Genomic DNA, 18,009 nt, shown 5'->3' with positions numbered 1-18,009 from the left:
GATCAATGCCCGTCTTATACAGTGGTTTGAGATAGCAAAGTGGAAAAAACAATCCACAATTGGACTTTTTATCAAGATTAGTCCCTCCCTTATATCTTGGGAAATATGAAAGGAAAGATGTAGAGGACGAATGGAAGGGGTTAACAGTCCATTTAACACGATCATTAAGGAGGTCACAAATTGGGCTACCTCTCTTGCTCGACTTTTTTCCCCTTCGATTGAATGCTCTAGTTGGGATACTTGGGCTCTCAAAAAAAAGTATCCATCCCAAGCAGAGAACACCCCCGCTCCCCCTTCCCTTCCCCCCCTTTCAAGCTTCGTGGGAAAAGGTAGAAGCTGGTGATTTGAAATTAAACATAGATGGAGCAGCCAAAGGCAACCCACACTACAACAAAATTGACATTTACAGGCGTTCAGGACTGTCGTTGTTCCTAAGAATGAATGCCGGTAATTCCAATGTCCCTAAAAGGGTATACCGACGTTCACAGAAAACCATCGGTGAAATTATCTACTATGTGTTGTTGTGAAATGTTCACCAACAGCTTAGGAACGTCGGCGAATACTATGTTCAGCGACATTTAATTGCGAACGCCGGTAAATCTAATATTTTTTCTAAAAAAAATTCATTTATAAATATACCAAAATAGTGTGCATTAACCTGATAATATTGTAATACATTCAATACCTGCTCTGTTGTCACATTCACACATTGACATTCAATTTAATAAATTTCTGTTAAAAAAATAATAAAACTCACAAAAAGGAACAAGCAGAAGGGCTATATATACTTCACTCTTGTCTTCATGCAAATGTTCCAAAACAAAAATGCAACGCAACCCATAAGATGAAATCTAACATTTAAGTGCCAGACTGCTTGTTTTCATTTCAAGTACATAAATTAAAAGTACATGAGTTTGTGAATAAATTAAAAGCAGAAGTGAATTCATTGTGCAACATCAAAGTCATAGTTGACGTATAATCATTCGAGAAACTCTCTGATGGGATCACTATATGAGTGTTGCTCCTGCTGGATGACTTTGATCAACTCTTTGAGCATCTTTCTTCTCCTTTTGTTGACTGTCACAACAGTAGCGACAAAACGAAGAATGTGGTGTGCATATGTTTGAATAGCATTCAAATACCTGAAAATCATAGGTACCTCATCAAATAACAAAGCATAATCATCATTAAATAGTGACTTAACTGAGTCAACAAGTAGTTTCCGCTGTATCGATTAAGTAGCACATGTGATAACACGAACAACTACATACCAAAGAAATGAATCCAACTACAGGGTCCACAAAATAATCTCTTTTTACAACTATAGGATCCTGATGGCTAGGTCAAGTGTCCATAATTATACTCTTAACTAAATGACTTTACGTAGGAAAAGCATATATTGAGAACTGGTTTGAATTAGTATATAATAGAAATGAAATGTTGGTGGTTTGTAGTGTGAGTACAGTTCAACAACTAGAAAACTCAATTTGAATCAATGAATGATTTGTGACTAGAGACTCATGTCACCTCCTCAATTGTGGACCCTATATACATGGGATCTCTGTGGATCACCGACCTGCTAAATTAGTCTAATGATTATACCTGTATCTCTTGAAGTGCATAAGCTCACCTCAATTTAGAGGGAGTAATTTGAAAGCTTTAATCTCTCAAGGGTCTAAGGCTTAGCCTGGGTCAGCTTAACACAAGTGACCTAGCCTCAAACAAAGGCAAGGACACTTGAACATTCAAGCAAGGAAAGATACAGACTCATGCATGTTGTCATGCTTTTTTTTTTTTGAAAAACTAAGAAAATCTACAAGACTTACTACAGCCAATTTAATTTAGCAATTATGAATAATAGCTATGGAGATCAATATGCGAAGCAATATTCTGGTTTGAGTGACAATTATGTATGCAAGGATTTACTATCAGTAGGCAGATAAAATTTGTATCAGTTTATAAGCAATGCAATTATGTATGAAATGAATATGGCATGAAGATAGACACCTCGACAATTTTAATACAAGGTTAAAGATGGGTACAATTACCACCTTCACAAGCAACAATTAGGCCTTCAACTTTGATAGGTGGAACTTCATTGAGCAACTCCATTGGAGATTTCTTCCTTCTGTCCTGTACCAAGTACCAACAATTGCTCTTTAAAACCAATACATTTACTAGTGCTTTTTCCTATGATTTGTGGACACGGACAAGAGTGTCGCGTGTCGACATGGACACAGAGTGTCGGACACGGCAAACCCCCAAAATTTAGAAACGGGGACACGGCTTAAAAGACATAGTATACATAATCATGATTTGCAGATATGGATTCGTGTGTTGAGTTTTGACATGATACAAGTTGTCTGACAAGACAACATCTAAAAATCTAGAAATTGTGACACATACATACATATAAAATTAGTGATTACTATCATAATTTGTAACAATATAAATACAATATTCATTTAACAAACTAATAAATCTTAAAATTAACCAACTATAATCTAAAACAAATACGAGATAATCAAATAATAATGCATTCATCAATTTAATCTAGTTCTCTTCAGTTCCCAATATATAATGAGAAAGGGAGACCAATATGATACAATGAATATAGTATTGGACTAAGAGTTTGTTTAGGGTTTTAGGTTTATGGGAGGGGATATAGCAGCAAATATTAGTTAAAGATGAGCTAAAAGAAGAGTTTAAATAAAAGAAAACTTAATAAAAAAGAGGTAAACACAATATTCAATAATAAAACTGAATGTCACACTTGACACAGTACAAAAACTTGTCCACTTGCCCACATTAAGTGTAACACTTCTAACAATAACTTTAAAAGTGTCCAAAGGAGTGTCAACAAGTGTGCCGTGTCGGACACGGCAAGACACGTGTGTCGGCAATAAATTCAAAGTGTCGGCTAAATCATAGGTTTTTTTTAATGTAAAATGCTAATGGATTGCAAGTGAACAGGTACCACCATCACTAGAATTAAGGTAGACCAGACAAGCGACCTAAAAAGCTTCATTTCTGACCTAAATTTAACAACAATCTCTCAGCGCCATCTCTTATGCTAGTGAGGTCATTCTACATTCAATAACTCAAAACAAGAGGCATTATGACAAAATAATTTTAGGGTATGAAAAAAGCTATTGCAAATCACAAATAGCTCTAAGCAGCATATTAAAAAGAAAAGGACAAGGTGTTTTTGGCTCATTATCAAAGCATGGAAGTGAAAATATTATTAGCCTAAAAAAATGAGATCATTAGCAAAATGAGAAGGGCATTGAATGCACCAAGAACCAACTCGAAGGCGCTGCAAATCATTTGGTTTGCATACACAAGGCTAGTACTACTAGTTCCACTCTTGTCCAGTTGGCTTTGTTTTACTTCACTTTATAAATTTCTACTCTTAGCCTCTTACGGGACTACTGACAGCTCACCCAGATTGAATCGACTCTGGTCAGTCACTCAAATTATTAATGTAAGGACCTTTATACCTTGAGCAAAATCTGCATTTCAATGTGTTTTGAAAGTCAAAATGTGAAAAACAAGGAGTGTTTCTCTTTTAGCATGCTTGTATGTGAAAACAAAAGGTGCAAAATCTGCATTTCAATGTGACATCTCACCCAAGAGTGCTTACACCTATACTTGTAGTGAACCACATTTTCCTCCTAAAGAATCTACTATGTACTTTGGAGGTCCGCTTAGCATACTTGTTCTCTTTTCCTGTTCTAATTGATCTTGAAACTTACCTCTTTGGAGGAAGCTCTAATTGGGACCTATTATCCATTTTCATACCAGCATATGAAGCCTTAGCGACAGGAAAATATAAGGTAGATACATGCTGTTATTTTAGGGGCAGACTCTTCATTCCCCAACTCTGGGATCTCATCTATGAAGATGCATACGACTGTGTTATGGACATGTTTTGGATATGCATATGACTGCTACGCTTTCTATTTTAAAAAACAGAGAGCTCCTTCAAGGCTCTTTTAATTTGTGAGAGTCCCCCTTCTCCATCACACATTCCCATTCTTCATCACTATGAAGAATTTGTAGGCTATGCAAATCACAAACAAACAGGGTGTCTAGCAACCATGCTAAAAATTACATGCTAAAATCTTGAAATTGTGGTAGAAAATAGCATGCTAAAATATGCTAAAATATGCTAAAATAACATCATAACAAGAACATGCTAAAGACAATACCACAAACAGACGTTTTAGGATGGAAGCACAAAAGCCTTAAAATTACATTCAAATCATAGATCAAGACAATATTCAAATTCAGAAAATAAATTGACCTAATATATTATCCCTTGCTTAAAGATGAGCATGAAATAGGATAACAGCAATATTCTCAAAAGTCAAAAAAGCTTGACTCTTAGAATACAGAGGGGAAAATCTCAAACAATTAGTACCTAAATGGACTTAGTTTATGGTTTATTGTGGAGGTTAAGTTATATCTGCAACTGAATTCTTGAGGAAGAGAGGGATGACTTTGGTAAAACATTGCCCTTTATGTTTATCGGATGGCGAATCGATCGATCATCTGTTCATTCATTGTAAGTTTGCTAGAGATCTATGGGGCTTTATTCTATCTCGTTTTGGGGTACTATGGGTTCTCCCCAACACCATATCAGATTTTATTAAAAGGTGGGAACGGTGTCCCTGAAAATAAAGGGTAAGATGTTGAGGAAGATGTGTCTGTTGGCTTCATGGTGGTTCATTTGGAAGGAAAGAAATTCCCGAGTATTTGACAGTGTGGCAAAATCGTCTTATTGGATATTTATCAAGATCATTGCAGCGGCCATTTCTTGGGCTAGAAGCCTTCCTCTGTTTCATTTCGTCTCAGCCTACGATCTATGGGAAGGTTGGCAGATTATTTGTAAGGGGGGTGTTAGCAAAGTCAAAATCAAGCAATCCTGACTCTCTCCTCCAGACGGGATGTTAAAACTGAATTTTGATGGTTCGTCTTTTGGCAATCCTGGTGATGCAGGGATTGAGGGGTTATGCAGAGATTCCAAGGAGGATGTCCTTTGGGTTGCTAATGAAGCGGAAGTGAGAGCAGTCAATCGTGGGATTAAGTTTTTGGACAATTCTTTGTTAGATAAGGTGATAGTGGAAGGGGACTCCTCTAATGTTGTTCGATGGTTTCTGGGTGCGGCTTCTCCTCCGTGGCGTTTTCTATCTTTCTTCGAGGAAATTGATGACATAGTTCTTGACTCGTCTATAATGTTTAAGCATGTGAGGAGATCTACTAATTCAGATGCAGACTCCCTAGCAAGGGTTAGTGTTTCTACCTTGGAGTGGTTTGATTATCTCCCACCTTGATTTTGTATTTTCGTTTTTTTCTCTTTCTGTAATTTGCTAGAACCATCTTGGTTCGTCTTTTAATATATTCTCATTTTTACCGTCTCAAAAAAAAAAAAAGTTATATCTGCAACTCCAATGCCTGCAAAATAAGACTGAACATTAAGAGAAAGCAGCTACACGAACAAAAATTTGTCATCCAAAACAACTTAATGGGTGAAGACACATCACTTACACTAGAAAATGACAAAGGGAAGGATTCTAAGGGCGTGCTTCATGGAAAGTACATTCCCGCTAAGTTACGAGCACATATGCATCACCTGCAAATAGAAATTAGGAAAGGGAAAAGAAAATCAGAATAAACGAAATAATGGGGAAAGTATAAGCGAAATCATGAATACCAATCTCCATGAAATCTTGTGTGTAACAAGAATAATGATTTAGGAAAAGAGATTGATAAGAAAAAGGACCACCATCATGATTAGATTAACCAAAAGGAACAAATTTTCACATAAGACAAGGATTTCTTATATTTCAATATCTACAAAACAAGAATCATGAAAATATGCTAAAATAAGAATCCAAAAGAAAAAAAAAACCTAGATACATGAAAGAGCCAGAAATTTACAAAGGGATGCCTCATATATTTCAATCTCTAGAAAACACTAAGGAAAAAATCCTCAAATAAGAATCCGAAATAAAAGAAAAACCCTAAATACATGAAAGAGCCAGAAAGCTACAGAAGGATGCCTCATATAGCAATCTTTTAGAACAAGAATATGGGGAAAAAATCCTAAAATAAGAATCCAAGAGAACTTAAAAACCCTAACTACATTAAAGATCCAGAAATCTACACAAGGATTCCTCATATTTCAATCTCTACAAAATAATTTAATTTAAAAGAAAAAAATCCTAAAATTAAGAAAAGAAAAGAAAACATGAATAGCGAAGAGATCTTAGTTTATAAACAAACCAAAACAAGGATTGAGAAGAGATCTTAACTTACAAAACAAATTCTCAGAAACTCGAACGATGAGGCCTCGTTCCTAATAGAGCAAAATTGTTGAATCAAAGAGAGAAATCACAACAAAAATCAGGGAGGAAAAAAAAGAAAACCCTAAAAACTAAATGGGGTTTTTGTTCGATCAGATGGGGAAACGAAATGTAGAGAAGAAGTAGGGTTTCCTCGATGGGTTTTCCTTGAACCAAAATAGGGTTATCTCGAAGATTTTGATTTGTAAGGGCGAAAATATGGGTTTTCCTTGTGAGGGTTTCAATTTCAAAGGATAAAACATTTAGAAAGCGCGAGGGTCGGGAAAGGCGTGCTCGCGACTTAAGCTTTTTTCATCGACTATTAGAATAAATATTCCCCGACATTCATTAAATAATGCCAGTGGGTCTCATAATCAGCGATGGTAATGAATGTCGGTAAATCCTAACCTAACTATCCAATTAGTTAGCGACGTTTTAATTAGAAAACGTCGGTAAATAAATGGCTGAATCACTCCGGGTTTTGCCCCATTTGTATAGATCGTGCAATCAAGCGCTGTATAGCGCACGACAGAGCCCACAAACAAGGGCGTCTAACCAGTATTTCTAACCAGTATTTCCAGCCATGAGTTTTGTCAACCCCAACCACTGTCACTCTTTCAAGTGAATTGATGTTTATAACACAACCTTCTGTGCTTGTGTTTATGAATTTAAATTAAGGCACCAGCGTGGTCAACAAAGAATGAGATGTTCTCTTTATGTGTATAGATCACCAATAAACTATCTGAGATTCAATTAGTTATTTTACTGCATACATATTGGTAGTGAATGATGCTAGAATAGTAAGAATGATAGCTTACAGGTCAATTTAAAATTTTAAATCGGTAGATATAGTTCAAAAACTATCAGTGGCGAAGTCTGTTTGAGCCCACAGATTAAAAACAGGAAAATATATTTAGAAAAAGGAAAATGCGAATATAAACAACAAAATATCAATCAGCAAACGATGAATCAAAATGCTTGCCACAATTCCATATAATTTCAAAAAACTGCACACGGAAGGCACGTAGTTTCAAAGTATGAGAACTACAACATGCCATCAAATTCCAAAACCCAAGATCCAGTTCCAACACTCGTGTACCAGAATTCTTGAACATTTCAAGGTATACTAACTCTACCATACCAAAGTAGATGCTACTTCCAACTGATTATCAACGTGTTTATCAGTTCCAATTAACTCTATTCATGAAAGTTCAGTCAATGAAGCCATAGATGCACCTAGAATAAAAGCCCAAAGAGCGAATGAGAACATAAAATATGTTTTTGAAATCCCCCTTGGGGGCAACCAAGTGTGTGTGGGTGCGGTGGGGGGGGGGGGGGGGGGGGGGGGGGGGGTTGCATTGGGGGGATGCTTGAATTGGTTGTCTTATCAAAATTTACCTTTAAAAACTTTTCTTATTTGATTTTAGTGTTTTATGTTTTTTTTTACCCCGGAATTTATCTAGGAACCCGGGGTTGACTCCTTGAATTTTATTGATGAAAGAAAATTACAACAGGGGGGAATTCCACCTAACCACTACTTACAACGGATATTTGGAATACCCAAAGCATCACATCTAATAGCGCCCCTAGCATTTATAGGAAGATTTTTCCACCAATTAAATGCTTTATTACATTTTATTTTACAAGCATAATTTGCCAAGGAGTCAGCAGCTTGATTGGCTTCTCTATAGGCATGGGATATCCTAGGCTTCAGCTCCACGTCAATGGTACCAGTTCCTGCCAATACAATTTAATGGTCCAAGGGGCCGTTTTGTTGTCTATAAGTAAATCAATCAGAATTGCTGTCTGATTCAATCCAGATATTTGAAAACCCTAGCGCTTTGCAGTATTGAGTCCATCCAAAATGCTTCTCGCTTCTGCCTGCATATTAATTTCTAAACACTCCCCCTCCACCCAACGTACCCGAGTTGCCTTTGGCTGCTCAATCAATATTTAATTTCAATTCACCAGCTTCCGGCTGTCCCAGAAAACTTGAAAGATGCTTGGGGGGTTCTCGGCTTGGGATGGATACTTTTTTTTTTTTTGAGAGCCCAAGTATCCCAACTACAGCATTCAATCGAAGGGGAAAAAATTAAGCAAGAGAGCTAGCCCAATTTGTGACCTCCTTAATGATCATGTTAAATGGCCTGTTAACCCCTTCCATTCGTCTTCTACATCTTTCCTTCCATATTTCCCATGATATAAGGGAGAAAATACTCTTGATAAAAAATCCAATTGTGGATTGTTTTTTCCGCTTTGCTATCTCAAACCACTGTATAAGACAGGCATTGATCGGCTGGTTTTGGATCAAGGGGACATCAAGAAGGGCAGCAAAGTGGCCCCATATAGCAACGGCCATCTCACTTTCCACAAAGACATGGTCGAGATCTTCCTCCTTTGGATTGAAATAGCATACGCATCTAGACGGAATGGGAATAGAAATATCTTTCAATCTGCTATCAACATGAACTGCATTCATGAAAATTCTCCATATGAAGCAACCAATTTTCGTGGGAAGGTCCTTCCAGATATACGACGACCATCTTTTTGTTGTCACCTTCTCTCTACCCATATCCCAAGCAGACTTGGTGGAGAAGTAGCCAGAGGTATTTGGGGCCAAACAATCTCAACATCATCATCAGTTATTTTAATTTTAGAGGCTTTAATAGCATTAACAACTCCTTGTGGGATATTGTTTTCTACCTAAGAAAGCTTCCACTCTCCGTTGATATTTATCATATCTTTGATTTGAAGCTTCAAGTTCAGATTTTCTCTATTATACGCCTGGTTGATAATGGAGTGATTGCCAAACCATTTGTCAGTCCAGAAAGCAACATTCCCTCTCCCAATGAACCATCTACAATTATTCATTCATTCTTCTTTCAAATTGACCATGTCCCTCCATTGTTTAGAGTCACCCACCTTGGTTTCCTTTAAAAAGAAGCTTTCACCTTTTAAGTATTTAGATTTCATAAAATCGCTCCAAAGGTTCGATTTTATATGTAAGTAATGTATGCTTTCGAGCCTAAAAGCATTGCAGACATCCCACAATAAAAAATTATACAAGTTCCATAACTACCCTAAAGACCTAAGTTACTGAATTCACTTTCCAAGATTGTCAATAATAACTTCTGATTGATAAGAAATATCCAATCCTCGTGACTCTCAGAAATGGCCAAAGCAAACTACTACTTTTCAAGTTAACAGAACTAGGCTTTTCTTTTGCCATATTAGGTACTGGAACCCTACAAGCCACATAGTTTTACGCCAAGAGCATCAACCTTAAGTAGAAGATCCAATTTTACTCTATCATTCTAACTGCATACAGTGAGCACTTTTTGTCAAAGAACTGGAAATTAATAAGGCAATCACCTGAGACTCAAGCTTATATGAATTTGGTAATTGTTTTTCCACCCAATCCTTCCTGCGTAGTGGAGACGTCAATCCCCATCCTGGCCGATAAAGGCGGCGACTGTGCATTTGACCTGGCGAGCAAGCACTCCCCTCACGCGCCTCCAGGAGAACACTCCACCACCAAACCCATGCACAAGAACAATACCAAATTTCCCAACTCCCTCCCCATCTTCTCAAGTCACAGAATTTGCCAAACCCACTTCTCCATCTCCACCATCCAGATTCAAAGTGGGGATTTCATCAGAGAAAAACTGAGAAGAATTTGCAGAACCAGCCAACAGCGGTACATATAGAGAGTAATCATGAAATTGGTTACTAAAGATCCTTAATAGGGGTGCAACTCGGGTCAGGTTGGGTCGGGTTGATGCCGACCCGACCCGACCTGAGGAACCCATTTTTCCAACCCGAACCCGACCCGACTTCCAACCTGACGAGGTTCAACCCGACCAGACCCAAGGAACCCTTTTTCCCAACCCGAACCCGACCCGACTCAACCCGACCCAACCCGAGATTTTAGCTTAAAAAAACTTTAAAACAAAAAGTTATAAAAAAAATGCCGGGTTACACTCGGGTCGGTTGCCAAACCCTCAACCCAAACCCGACCCGAACTCAACCCGGGTTGGAAAAGTCGACCCGACCCGACCCGACCTTTTTTTGGGTTGAACACGTCGGGTTCAGGTTGAACCCAACCCGAGTTGCACCCCTAAGCTCCTATGAAGTAGATAGTGGGTCTTGGATGGAACGGTTAGAGGTGGCTTGTCAGCCTTAATCCTTCCAGTAATGATACGTGGAGGGCTGCAATTGGGATTGGATTCAAGTAAGCTTTTCGTGGCTCGGGAATGAGAGAGATGTGATTCAGGGAGTGAGAGTTTATAATGGAGAGTGAGACCTTGGCAGATAATGAAGAGGCTGTCCATATCAGCAAGTAATCTGATTGGGAATTTCTCTTCATCAAAGGCTGAAGGGACCTGTTATTTTTAGTTTCACAGTCGCTCTTTGAGTTTTTCCAGTGCATTGTGTTGGGGAATGTGGGGCCTTCTGGTAACCTCCAGAAAATATATTCTTGCAAACTAGAACCTGTAAGATAGACATGAAGAGAAAGGGAGAGTGGTTGATTGGGTAGCAATGCAAAAGATGGGAAGTTCTTGAAAACTCTGAAAGAAATTTGGAAACATACAAGAAATCAATTATTGAGGAAATCAGGGGGGCAAGTCCAAGATATTCAAATCAAAACAATAGAGGGCAGATACAATTCCCATATTTCAAACATTTATGCAACTGGTAACATCAAAGAATATTAGCAATTATCATGATTTTACATTAAAACTACGTCACCAAGCCTTAACATGAAAAAATATATATTTGCTTGTATTTGGGATTTCAATAAAACGGGGGAGAAGGTTTTGAATTTCAGATCTCGAAAGAATTACTTTGAAAACAGTGTACAGCTGCAGTATAAAAACTGCTTTGTTTCAGAAAGACGGCACTGAAGAAGGAAGATTATTATGGAACTTACTGCTTCAGGGTCAACTCTGTGAAATAGGAGCTTCCTCCTTGCTCTGCGGCTTGTTTGATAAGCAACTACAACATGGCCGAGAGCAAAAACCACTGAAGAAAGGAAAAGAACGCCGGCATCCCCCATGACTTCTTCAAATGGAGCTTTTGCCTAGCCAAAGAAGATGAAGCTTTCATTTCAATGTCTTAAGTTGCAGCAAAAACACAAGCCTTCACCGATAAAATGAGAATCGAAACAAAGGAACAGAGCGTTGTTGTTCCAAGATAAGGTCAATGAGAGAGCCCCGATCCATCACACAAAGAATAAACACCTGCAAGCGGAAAATTTGGCATGAATCAGGCCCGCAAGTTTCTTCCTTTATATTTCTCTTTTATATATCTGTTATTTTGTTTCAAAAGAAATATCTGCCAGTGGTTAAATAGAGAATAAATCTCTTTATTTATTTAATTATTTTCAAAATTCTCATGTAAGGTGCTATATCTATTGGAAATCTATTTTACTAATTAAAATAAGTGAAATTCTGTACATATTTTCCGGGTTTTCATGAAATGTCATATGAACATTTGCTAACATTTACCAAATTTTCTAGCTCTTTCAAATACCACGAAAATATCACTTGCAAGCAAGAGAAAAAAATGCATTACAACCTTTTACCTTTTTCTTCTGCAGATATAAAGAAAACTTTCCCCTTGCTTCTCTATATTTTACATGATACCATACCACTGTTTTTACAGGAGGCTAATGCTTCACACCTTATTATCGAAAGCACATGCATTGTCTGGGGAAAAAAACTTTTATACTGCTTAAAAGAAAGGAAGATTAAGTCTTTCGAATTCTTTATGGAATTGCACATTTTTTCTTAAGTTCCAACTATTTATGAAAAGGTTACTTTCGATTTCCATCACTTAAGAGGAAAAAAAAAGGAAAACAAAATCAGGCATATGCAAAATAGTAGAACATTCAAGCAATAAATTACCGTCAGGTCTCCTATCATTGTTCTGTCCTTAGAAAGTATGTCATATAAAAATCACGAAAATGAGAGCTAAATTTCCTTCCGGAAAACCTAGATTCCCATTTTCCATCTAAATCCAACAATCACCTCCATTAATTAAAAAAAAAAAATGATACGAAATCAAGCTTTTAAGCACAAAAACCAACTATTCCAACCAAAAAAAATCCAGAAATTGAAAGCAAACAGTTAAAATCTTACCGAAACCCTCATTTTTGAAGACAAATTCGTCAAAAATAAAATACAATAGCATTGGCCAATACATCATCGTCATGTAGAACAGAATAAAAACAAATCCGAGCGAAATAAAGGGGAAATGATCTCACATATGATTACGAGAGATCTGACGACGGATATGAGAGGAATATCCATCAAAGAACTCCTGAAACCGTATTTCACCATATGATTCCTCAAGCTATGGGATCTAACGCATGTGAAGATCGAAATCAGCATGCCTGGCACCAAAACATCGCCCACTGCTACGAGAACAGGGGCGGAGAACACGAGAAGAGAAGCTAAAAGCGTCAACATGAAGAAAACCGTCCGGATTCCATGCCAGAACCGCTCCAGATTCCCCTTTCTGGAGACCATAGCTATGAATCTCCGATCAAGATCTATTCAATTCAACCTTCCTTTAGCCGATCGGTAAAATCTTGTTCTCGAAAAGCATAGAATCGGTTTTAAAAGGTTTTGCGATCGAGAGAAAGATGTATAATAAGATCTTGTGAAACAGATATGGATCACTTATCTAAAAGACTAAATTGAGAAGTTATAAAGAACTGACGTACACCATATAAGATTGTATAAGGCATAGGAAGAAAAAGTGGCGGAGAAATTTCATTAAACAAACTCACCTAAATTTATTAGGACACCAATTGAGAAAAATAACTGCTTCCACCAAATGCAAATAAATATTAAAGTTCCATCAAGCCCGGAGTAAAAGGGCTGAAACAGAAGCAGATATAAGAAAATATTTGCTTCTGCAATGCATACTGTCTCTTTTGCATTCATTTTTGTTCACAGCTCTAGCCAACTAACATATAAGTATAGCTGTAAATGTTCTTCTAGATCCAGCTCTAAAGTACAAGATAACATCGGAGACATAAAAGGTCTTGACTTCAACAGAAATGTCATCCATCATTCTCACTTGAATGGAACTTTGAAAACCTACACTTTAAATCTGCAACCAAATCTCTCATACCCAACTTGTAGAGATCCTTCATTACTCTCATATAAACAGGGAAGTTGGGCTTGAGCCCGTTCTCAATCATTTCAACAAGAACCTCTCGTGCTTCAACTACCTTCCCTGATTTACGGTAGAGACTTGCCAACAAGCTGTAATTCATAATACCCGAGCACTTATCCTTGGCACTCATTTCAACAACATATTTGTGTGCATCTTGGGGTCGTCCGGACCAAAAATAGCCCTTAATGAAGGCTGCATGCGTTGTGATCCGAGGCTCAAGTCCTTCCGACATCATCTGATAGAGGAACTCCATCGCAAAATCAATCCTCCCTAGCCTACATGCATGATATGTGACTATTTCGAAGGTTATCGCATCTGGAATGTAACCCAATTTTTCCATTACCTCGAGCAGTTCACAAGCTTCAGCAATTCTTTCCTTCTTACATAGACTACCCAATAAATAATTATAGGAATTAACATTTGGGTCACAACCAAATCTCTTCATTTCCTCAAACAGATGTTGGGCTTCTTGAAATTTGCTGTTCCTACACTTTGCTGCAATCAGAATGTTGTAGTAAGATGTCTTTCTAGATGTTTCCACCATGACGAAAATTGCAAGGTCGAAGAAATTCATGGCACAGAGCATCTTAATCAATGTGTGGATTCCAGAACTACGACATGAACCTCCAGCTCCATTCAAAGTTTCTACGACTCTTACAACAGAATCCCTCATCCTAACCCTATCAGAACTGCAAACACTAAAAAATGCAAAGGCCTTTTCAGTGAGGCAATGCCTTTGTCTCGATAGCTCTCTTAAAAGAAGGAGCATCAATTCATAATCTTCTAACCGACCAAGATTATTGACCATCTGGTTGTAAATCTGCGAATTCAGATCAAAATTGGGCCGGGTTTTTGTAACCCAGTCATAGAAACGCCATGCTGAAGTTCCACAATCACTCAAACAATTAAGTAATTCACTAACCAAAGCAGGAGAAAGGTTGAGGTTCATCTCATTTAGTTTCAATTCCATATCATTCTCCCCTCTCTTAATCAACTCAACAATATCCATAAATTCATCTGGATTAACATTATGAATGTGAGAAGCAAGCATATGCTTAGTGTTTCTTCTCGAAATGCGAGAATTAGGGTTATGGTTTCCATTTGAATTAAGCATACCAGGTTTCTTCTTAGAAATTATATCAGAGTGGTTTGAAAACGACCGAAATAGAAGTTGAAGGGAATGCCAAGAACTAAAATTAGGGTTGGAATATCCATAATAGGCAAGATAATTGTAGTTAAGGTTTATACTAGGAAACAACACAACAGGGGTTTTATAGGAGATTAGAGCCTTCAGAGACCACGATGACGGATAATAAGCGATAGACGATGAACGTAAAAGAAAGGAATTCAGGAAATTAGGATTACGATTAGGTTTTCCATGTTCAACGAGCGGATTAGGGTTAGGGTTTCGAACGGTGGTTATGAAAGGGATAGGGTTTATAATGGTGGTGATTGGGGATTTTGGAGACGAGTTGCTAACGTACTGAAATGGTGAGAAGATGAAGTGCGGAGAATTAGGGTTTGAGGGGCACCTGATTTTGTCGTAGAGAATAGTGGGTTTGGATAGAGACAGCTTCCAAGAGACCAGACTGCTTACAGACTTCAATCCCATGCCTCCTCCATGATGAAACCGAAATGAGAGCTTTCAAAACGGAAACGAGATTTATAGGGGTATGTTTGTTATTTCAGGGGCGGGGGGGGTGGATTCCCATGCCTCCTCCATGATGAAACCCAAATGAGAGTTCCATTTTGAAAAATTGTTAAAGAGGGTTGATAACCCCGCTTTTAAAAGGGTTGATAACTCCCTTTTAGAGTCTTGATAACCCCATTTCGCCCCTCTCTAACAATTTTTCAAAAGTGTGTCCTCCATTGGCAATTTTCCTTTATGAATGCATTCTTAAACATAGGAAAACTATATGCAGTCTTCGGAACCATGGTTTTAAATTTCAGTTTCGGCTAAAATTTCGGAGTTATCCGAAACCAAAATTTCGAGTGAAATTTGATTTTGGCAGATGAAATCCTAGATTTTTTGCACGAAATTTCGATTGAAATTCGTTAACGTAATAAAAATTGTTACTTTATTAGAAATTTCGATGAAACTCCTGAAATTTTTGAAATTTCAAACAAAATTTGGTAAATTTCGGGAATTTCGGTTTCGCTACGATTTCATTTTGGTCCCCACCGAAAACCGAAATTTCGGATTTCGGTCGAAATTTAAAACCATGTTCGTAACCCAAATCACAAGGGTGCTTACATATTTAAATGCCCATGACACCTAAAACTTGTTTTGTTTTCGTTCTATACTAAAAAAACATCTTTTTCTTATATGTCAATCCCTAGTAGAAAAAGTCACATAGTTGCATCGATTTCATAAACTAACACAATGTTTTAAAGGGTTTGATATTTGCGTGACAATGTTTTGATAATGGGACGCGATCTCACTTTGTTTTACATTTTTTAACCACTTGTCAATGGCTATTACAATTCCCAAAAAGCTCTCATAAAAGCGTAGAACAAAGAGTGCAGTCTCATTATCGAAATCCTAATGGCACAGTTTAGATTCCACAGCAACTACCAATGGGAATTCATGATTCCAATTAACCGTGGACCTTTTGTCATTGTGTTTCATGGCTTCTTATATATTTCTCACTATTTATGGTATTAAAATGTTTGAAAATATAATGGATGGCTCCAAATATTTAATCAAACCTTTCCAATAAAATCGTGATTGGTTATCAAAGTTCCTTTTTAAGAAAATGTAATTAAAGACCTTCATTGCTAAAGAATTATACTCATATCTCTCTATTCATATCAATGAAATAAGAAAAGCTTTTTTCGTTGTTATTTTTTTAATAGGTAAACTGGGTTCGGCGTGGACCCCTGCCGGTTTATTTGAATGAGAAAGATATTACAACTAGCATATAGAACACTAACCCTATCACGAAGAATAGGGATGCAGATCAAGGGAACAAAGACAAAACCTATCCTTAGAAGCAATATTTAAGGAAAAGAGGAAGCACAAAGAATCTCAAGAACCACTAATAGTCAAGGGAGGCTATCATCTTGTGACTCAACTTCCCAGCTCTCTGATTCTCCCACAAAAAGCTCATTAGGAAAGAATCAGCATTCATCTTTTACTGTGTGTTTGTTTTGTTTATATTTCTTTAATATCACAAAACAAAATTTACACGAAGACTGCTCTACGCAATAGCGAATCAACAATTATAATAATTGTCATATACAATTTCATTAATAAGAAAGGATATGACTGAAGGGTATGGACAGAGGAACGAGGAGGAAAGTTTTCAGTTCGCTCTTTCTACCAGTGCCTGTGTCTACTTTGATCTCCTAGGCAACATGATAGAATTCTCCTATCCCTACTAGAGTTTTGAGCATTCGCCTGGTTTGCATGTCTTGGTAAAATTTTAACAGTTGATCACCTAAAAAATTAGAGAATGGTCATCGTCGACCATTGTGCTCTCTTTCTCGAGGCAAGAGAAACCGTTGACCGTTTGCACATCCACTGCAGGTATGTGTAGGCGATCTAGTCCTTTGTATTTCAAAAGTTATCTCTCATGGATTCTCCCTACTCATTTCGACAGTTGATCTTATGCCCCTAAGCCTAAAAGAAGCCAAATCCTCAAATGCTAACAATGCTAGCGGTTTTTGTGATGCTTGTGGCAAGAAAAGAACAAAGGGGTTCACATCTATCAGCAACACCTCCTTTCCTCGATCCCTGGATGGGCGAGTGACTTACTGAAGTTCGAGAGCTTTCTACGGAAAACAATATTAGAAGAATGTGGGATGAGATCCAATTAAGCAATATCTCTAAACAATAAATTTAAAACACGGTTTAAAATGAATAAGAAGGATATTTTTATATCTTAATAATCAGAGGAATGCTAAATTGAAGGGCGCCCTTGAAAAACCAGCTCCAAGGGCACCCTCATTGAACCATCTCACCGAAGTGCATTTCCCAAAACCTATTATTGGACTCAAAATTACATTTAAATTTCTGTCCAATAATAGGTATAGAGCTGACAATCGGTTGTCATAATCTGAAACGAACATGCCCTAAAACTTGGATTTTACAAGCTAAAATCCAAGTTTTAGCTTTTAAAATATAAGTATTATACTGGAAAATCCTAGATTTTGATTTTACAATCATGGATTATAAAATCCTTGTATCCAAACGGCCTGTGTCTTTAGTGTCATCCTTAGAAGGCAGAGCCAACAAACTCAGTTATACAATGATAGAGAGCAGCAGTATGAAAGTAGAGAAGGACGAAGAAGAAAGCCACTCTTATGATCAATGGTAAAATATAATTCGTAGGTCCTCTTCAAGGGGGGCATAGGGGAGCATGTATGTAAAATCTAGACCATCTATCTTGCAGAACATCACGAGTCTAATCCACATGGCCTTGGTCCAATCCCGAATAGACATCCAATGCGTAAGATGAAGGGCAACCCAAAAAAA

The 18,009-nt window shown here is 37.5% G+C and overlaps 2 protein-coding genes across 11 annotated transcripts; one reads left to right on the top strand and one right to left on the bottom strand.

Annotated features, from left to right (window-relative positions):
• Window positions 1–855: 855 nt before the first annotated feature.
• Window positions 856–15,228, bottom strand: LOC143846767 (uncharacterized). Of its 10 annotated transcripts, XM_077355334.1 has the most exons (6): window positions 13,141–15,228; window positions 12,613–12,900; window positions 11,278–11,587; window positions 5,551–5,635; window positions 2,052–2,133; window positions 856–1,142 (listed from the first exon to the last, which is right to left on the bottom strand). In XM_077355334.1, exon 1 carries the CDS (start codon window positions 15,142–15,144, stop codon window positions 13,417–13,419), a length of 1,728 nt encoding a protein of 575 aa, XP_077211449.1. In that variant the 5' UTR covers window positions 15,145–15,228; the 3' UTR covers window positions 856–1,142; window positions 2,052–2,133; window positions 5,551–5,635; window positions 11,278–11,587; window positions 12,613–12,900; window positions 13,141–13,416. The 10 variants fall into 10 exon arrangements, with proteins under 10 accessions (XP_077211449.1, XP_077211464.1, XP_077211442.1 ...); XM_077355349.1 differs by having other exon boundaries at window positions 2,049–2,133; window positions 12,613–15,228; XM_077355327.1 differs by having other exon boundaries at window positions 12,613–15,228.
• LOC143858925 (uncharacterized) lies at window positions 4,950–8,200 on the top strand. Its single transcript, XM_077369637.1, has 2 exons — window positions 4,950–5,291; window positions 8,168–8,200. Exons 1-2 carry the CDS (start codon window positions 4,950–4,952, stop codon window positions 8,198–8,200), a joined length of 375 nt encoding a protein of 124 aa, XP_077225752.1.
• Window positions 15,229–18,009: the final 2,781 nt, after the last annotated feature.

The sequence above is a fragment of the Tasmannia lanceolata genome, unplaced genomic scaffold, assembly GCF_043159265.1.
Source record: "Tasmannia lanceolata isolate RefF3 unplaced genomic scaffold, GAP_Taslan_0.1 ptg000003l, whole genome shotgun sequence".
Classification (NCBI taxonomy): domain Eukaryota; kingdom Viridiplantae; phylum Streptophyta; class Magnoliopsida; order Canellales; family Winteraceae; genus Tasmannia; species Tasmannia lanceolata.
Note: the sequence above shows the minus strand (reverse complement) of the source record. Positions and strands in the feature narration are given on the sequence as shown.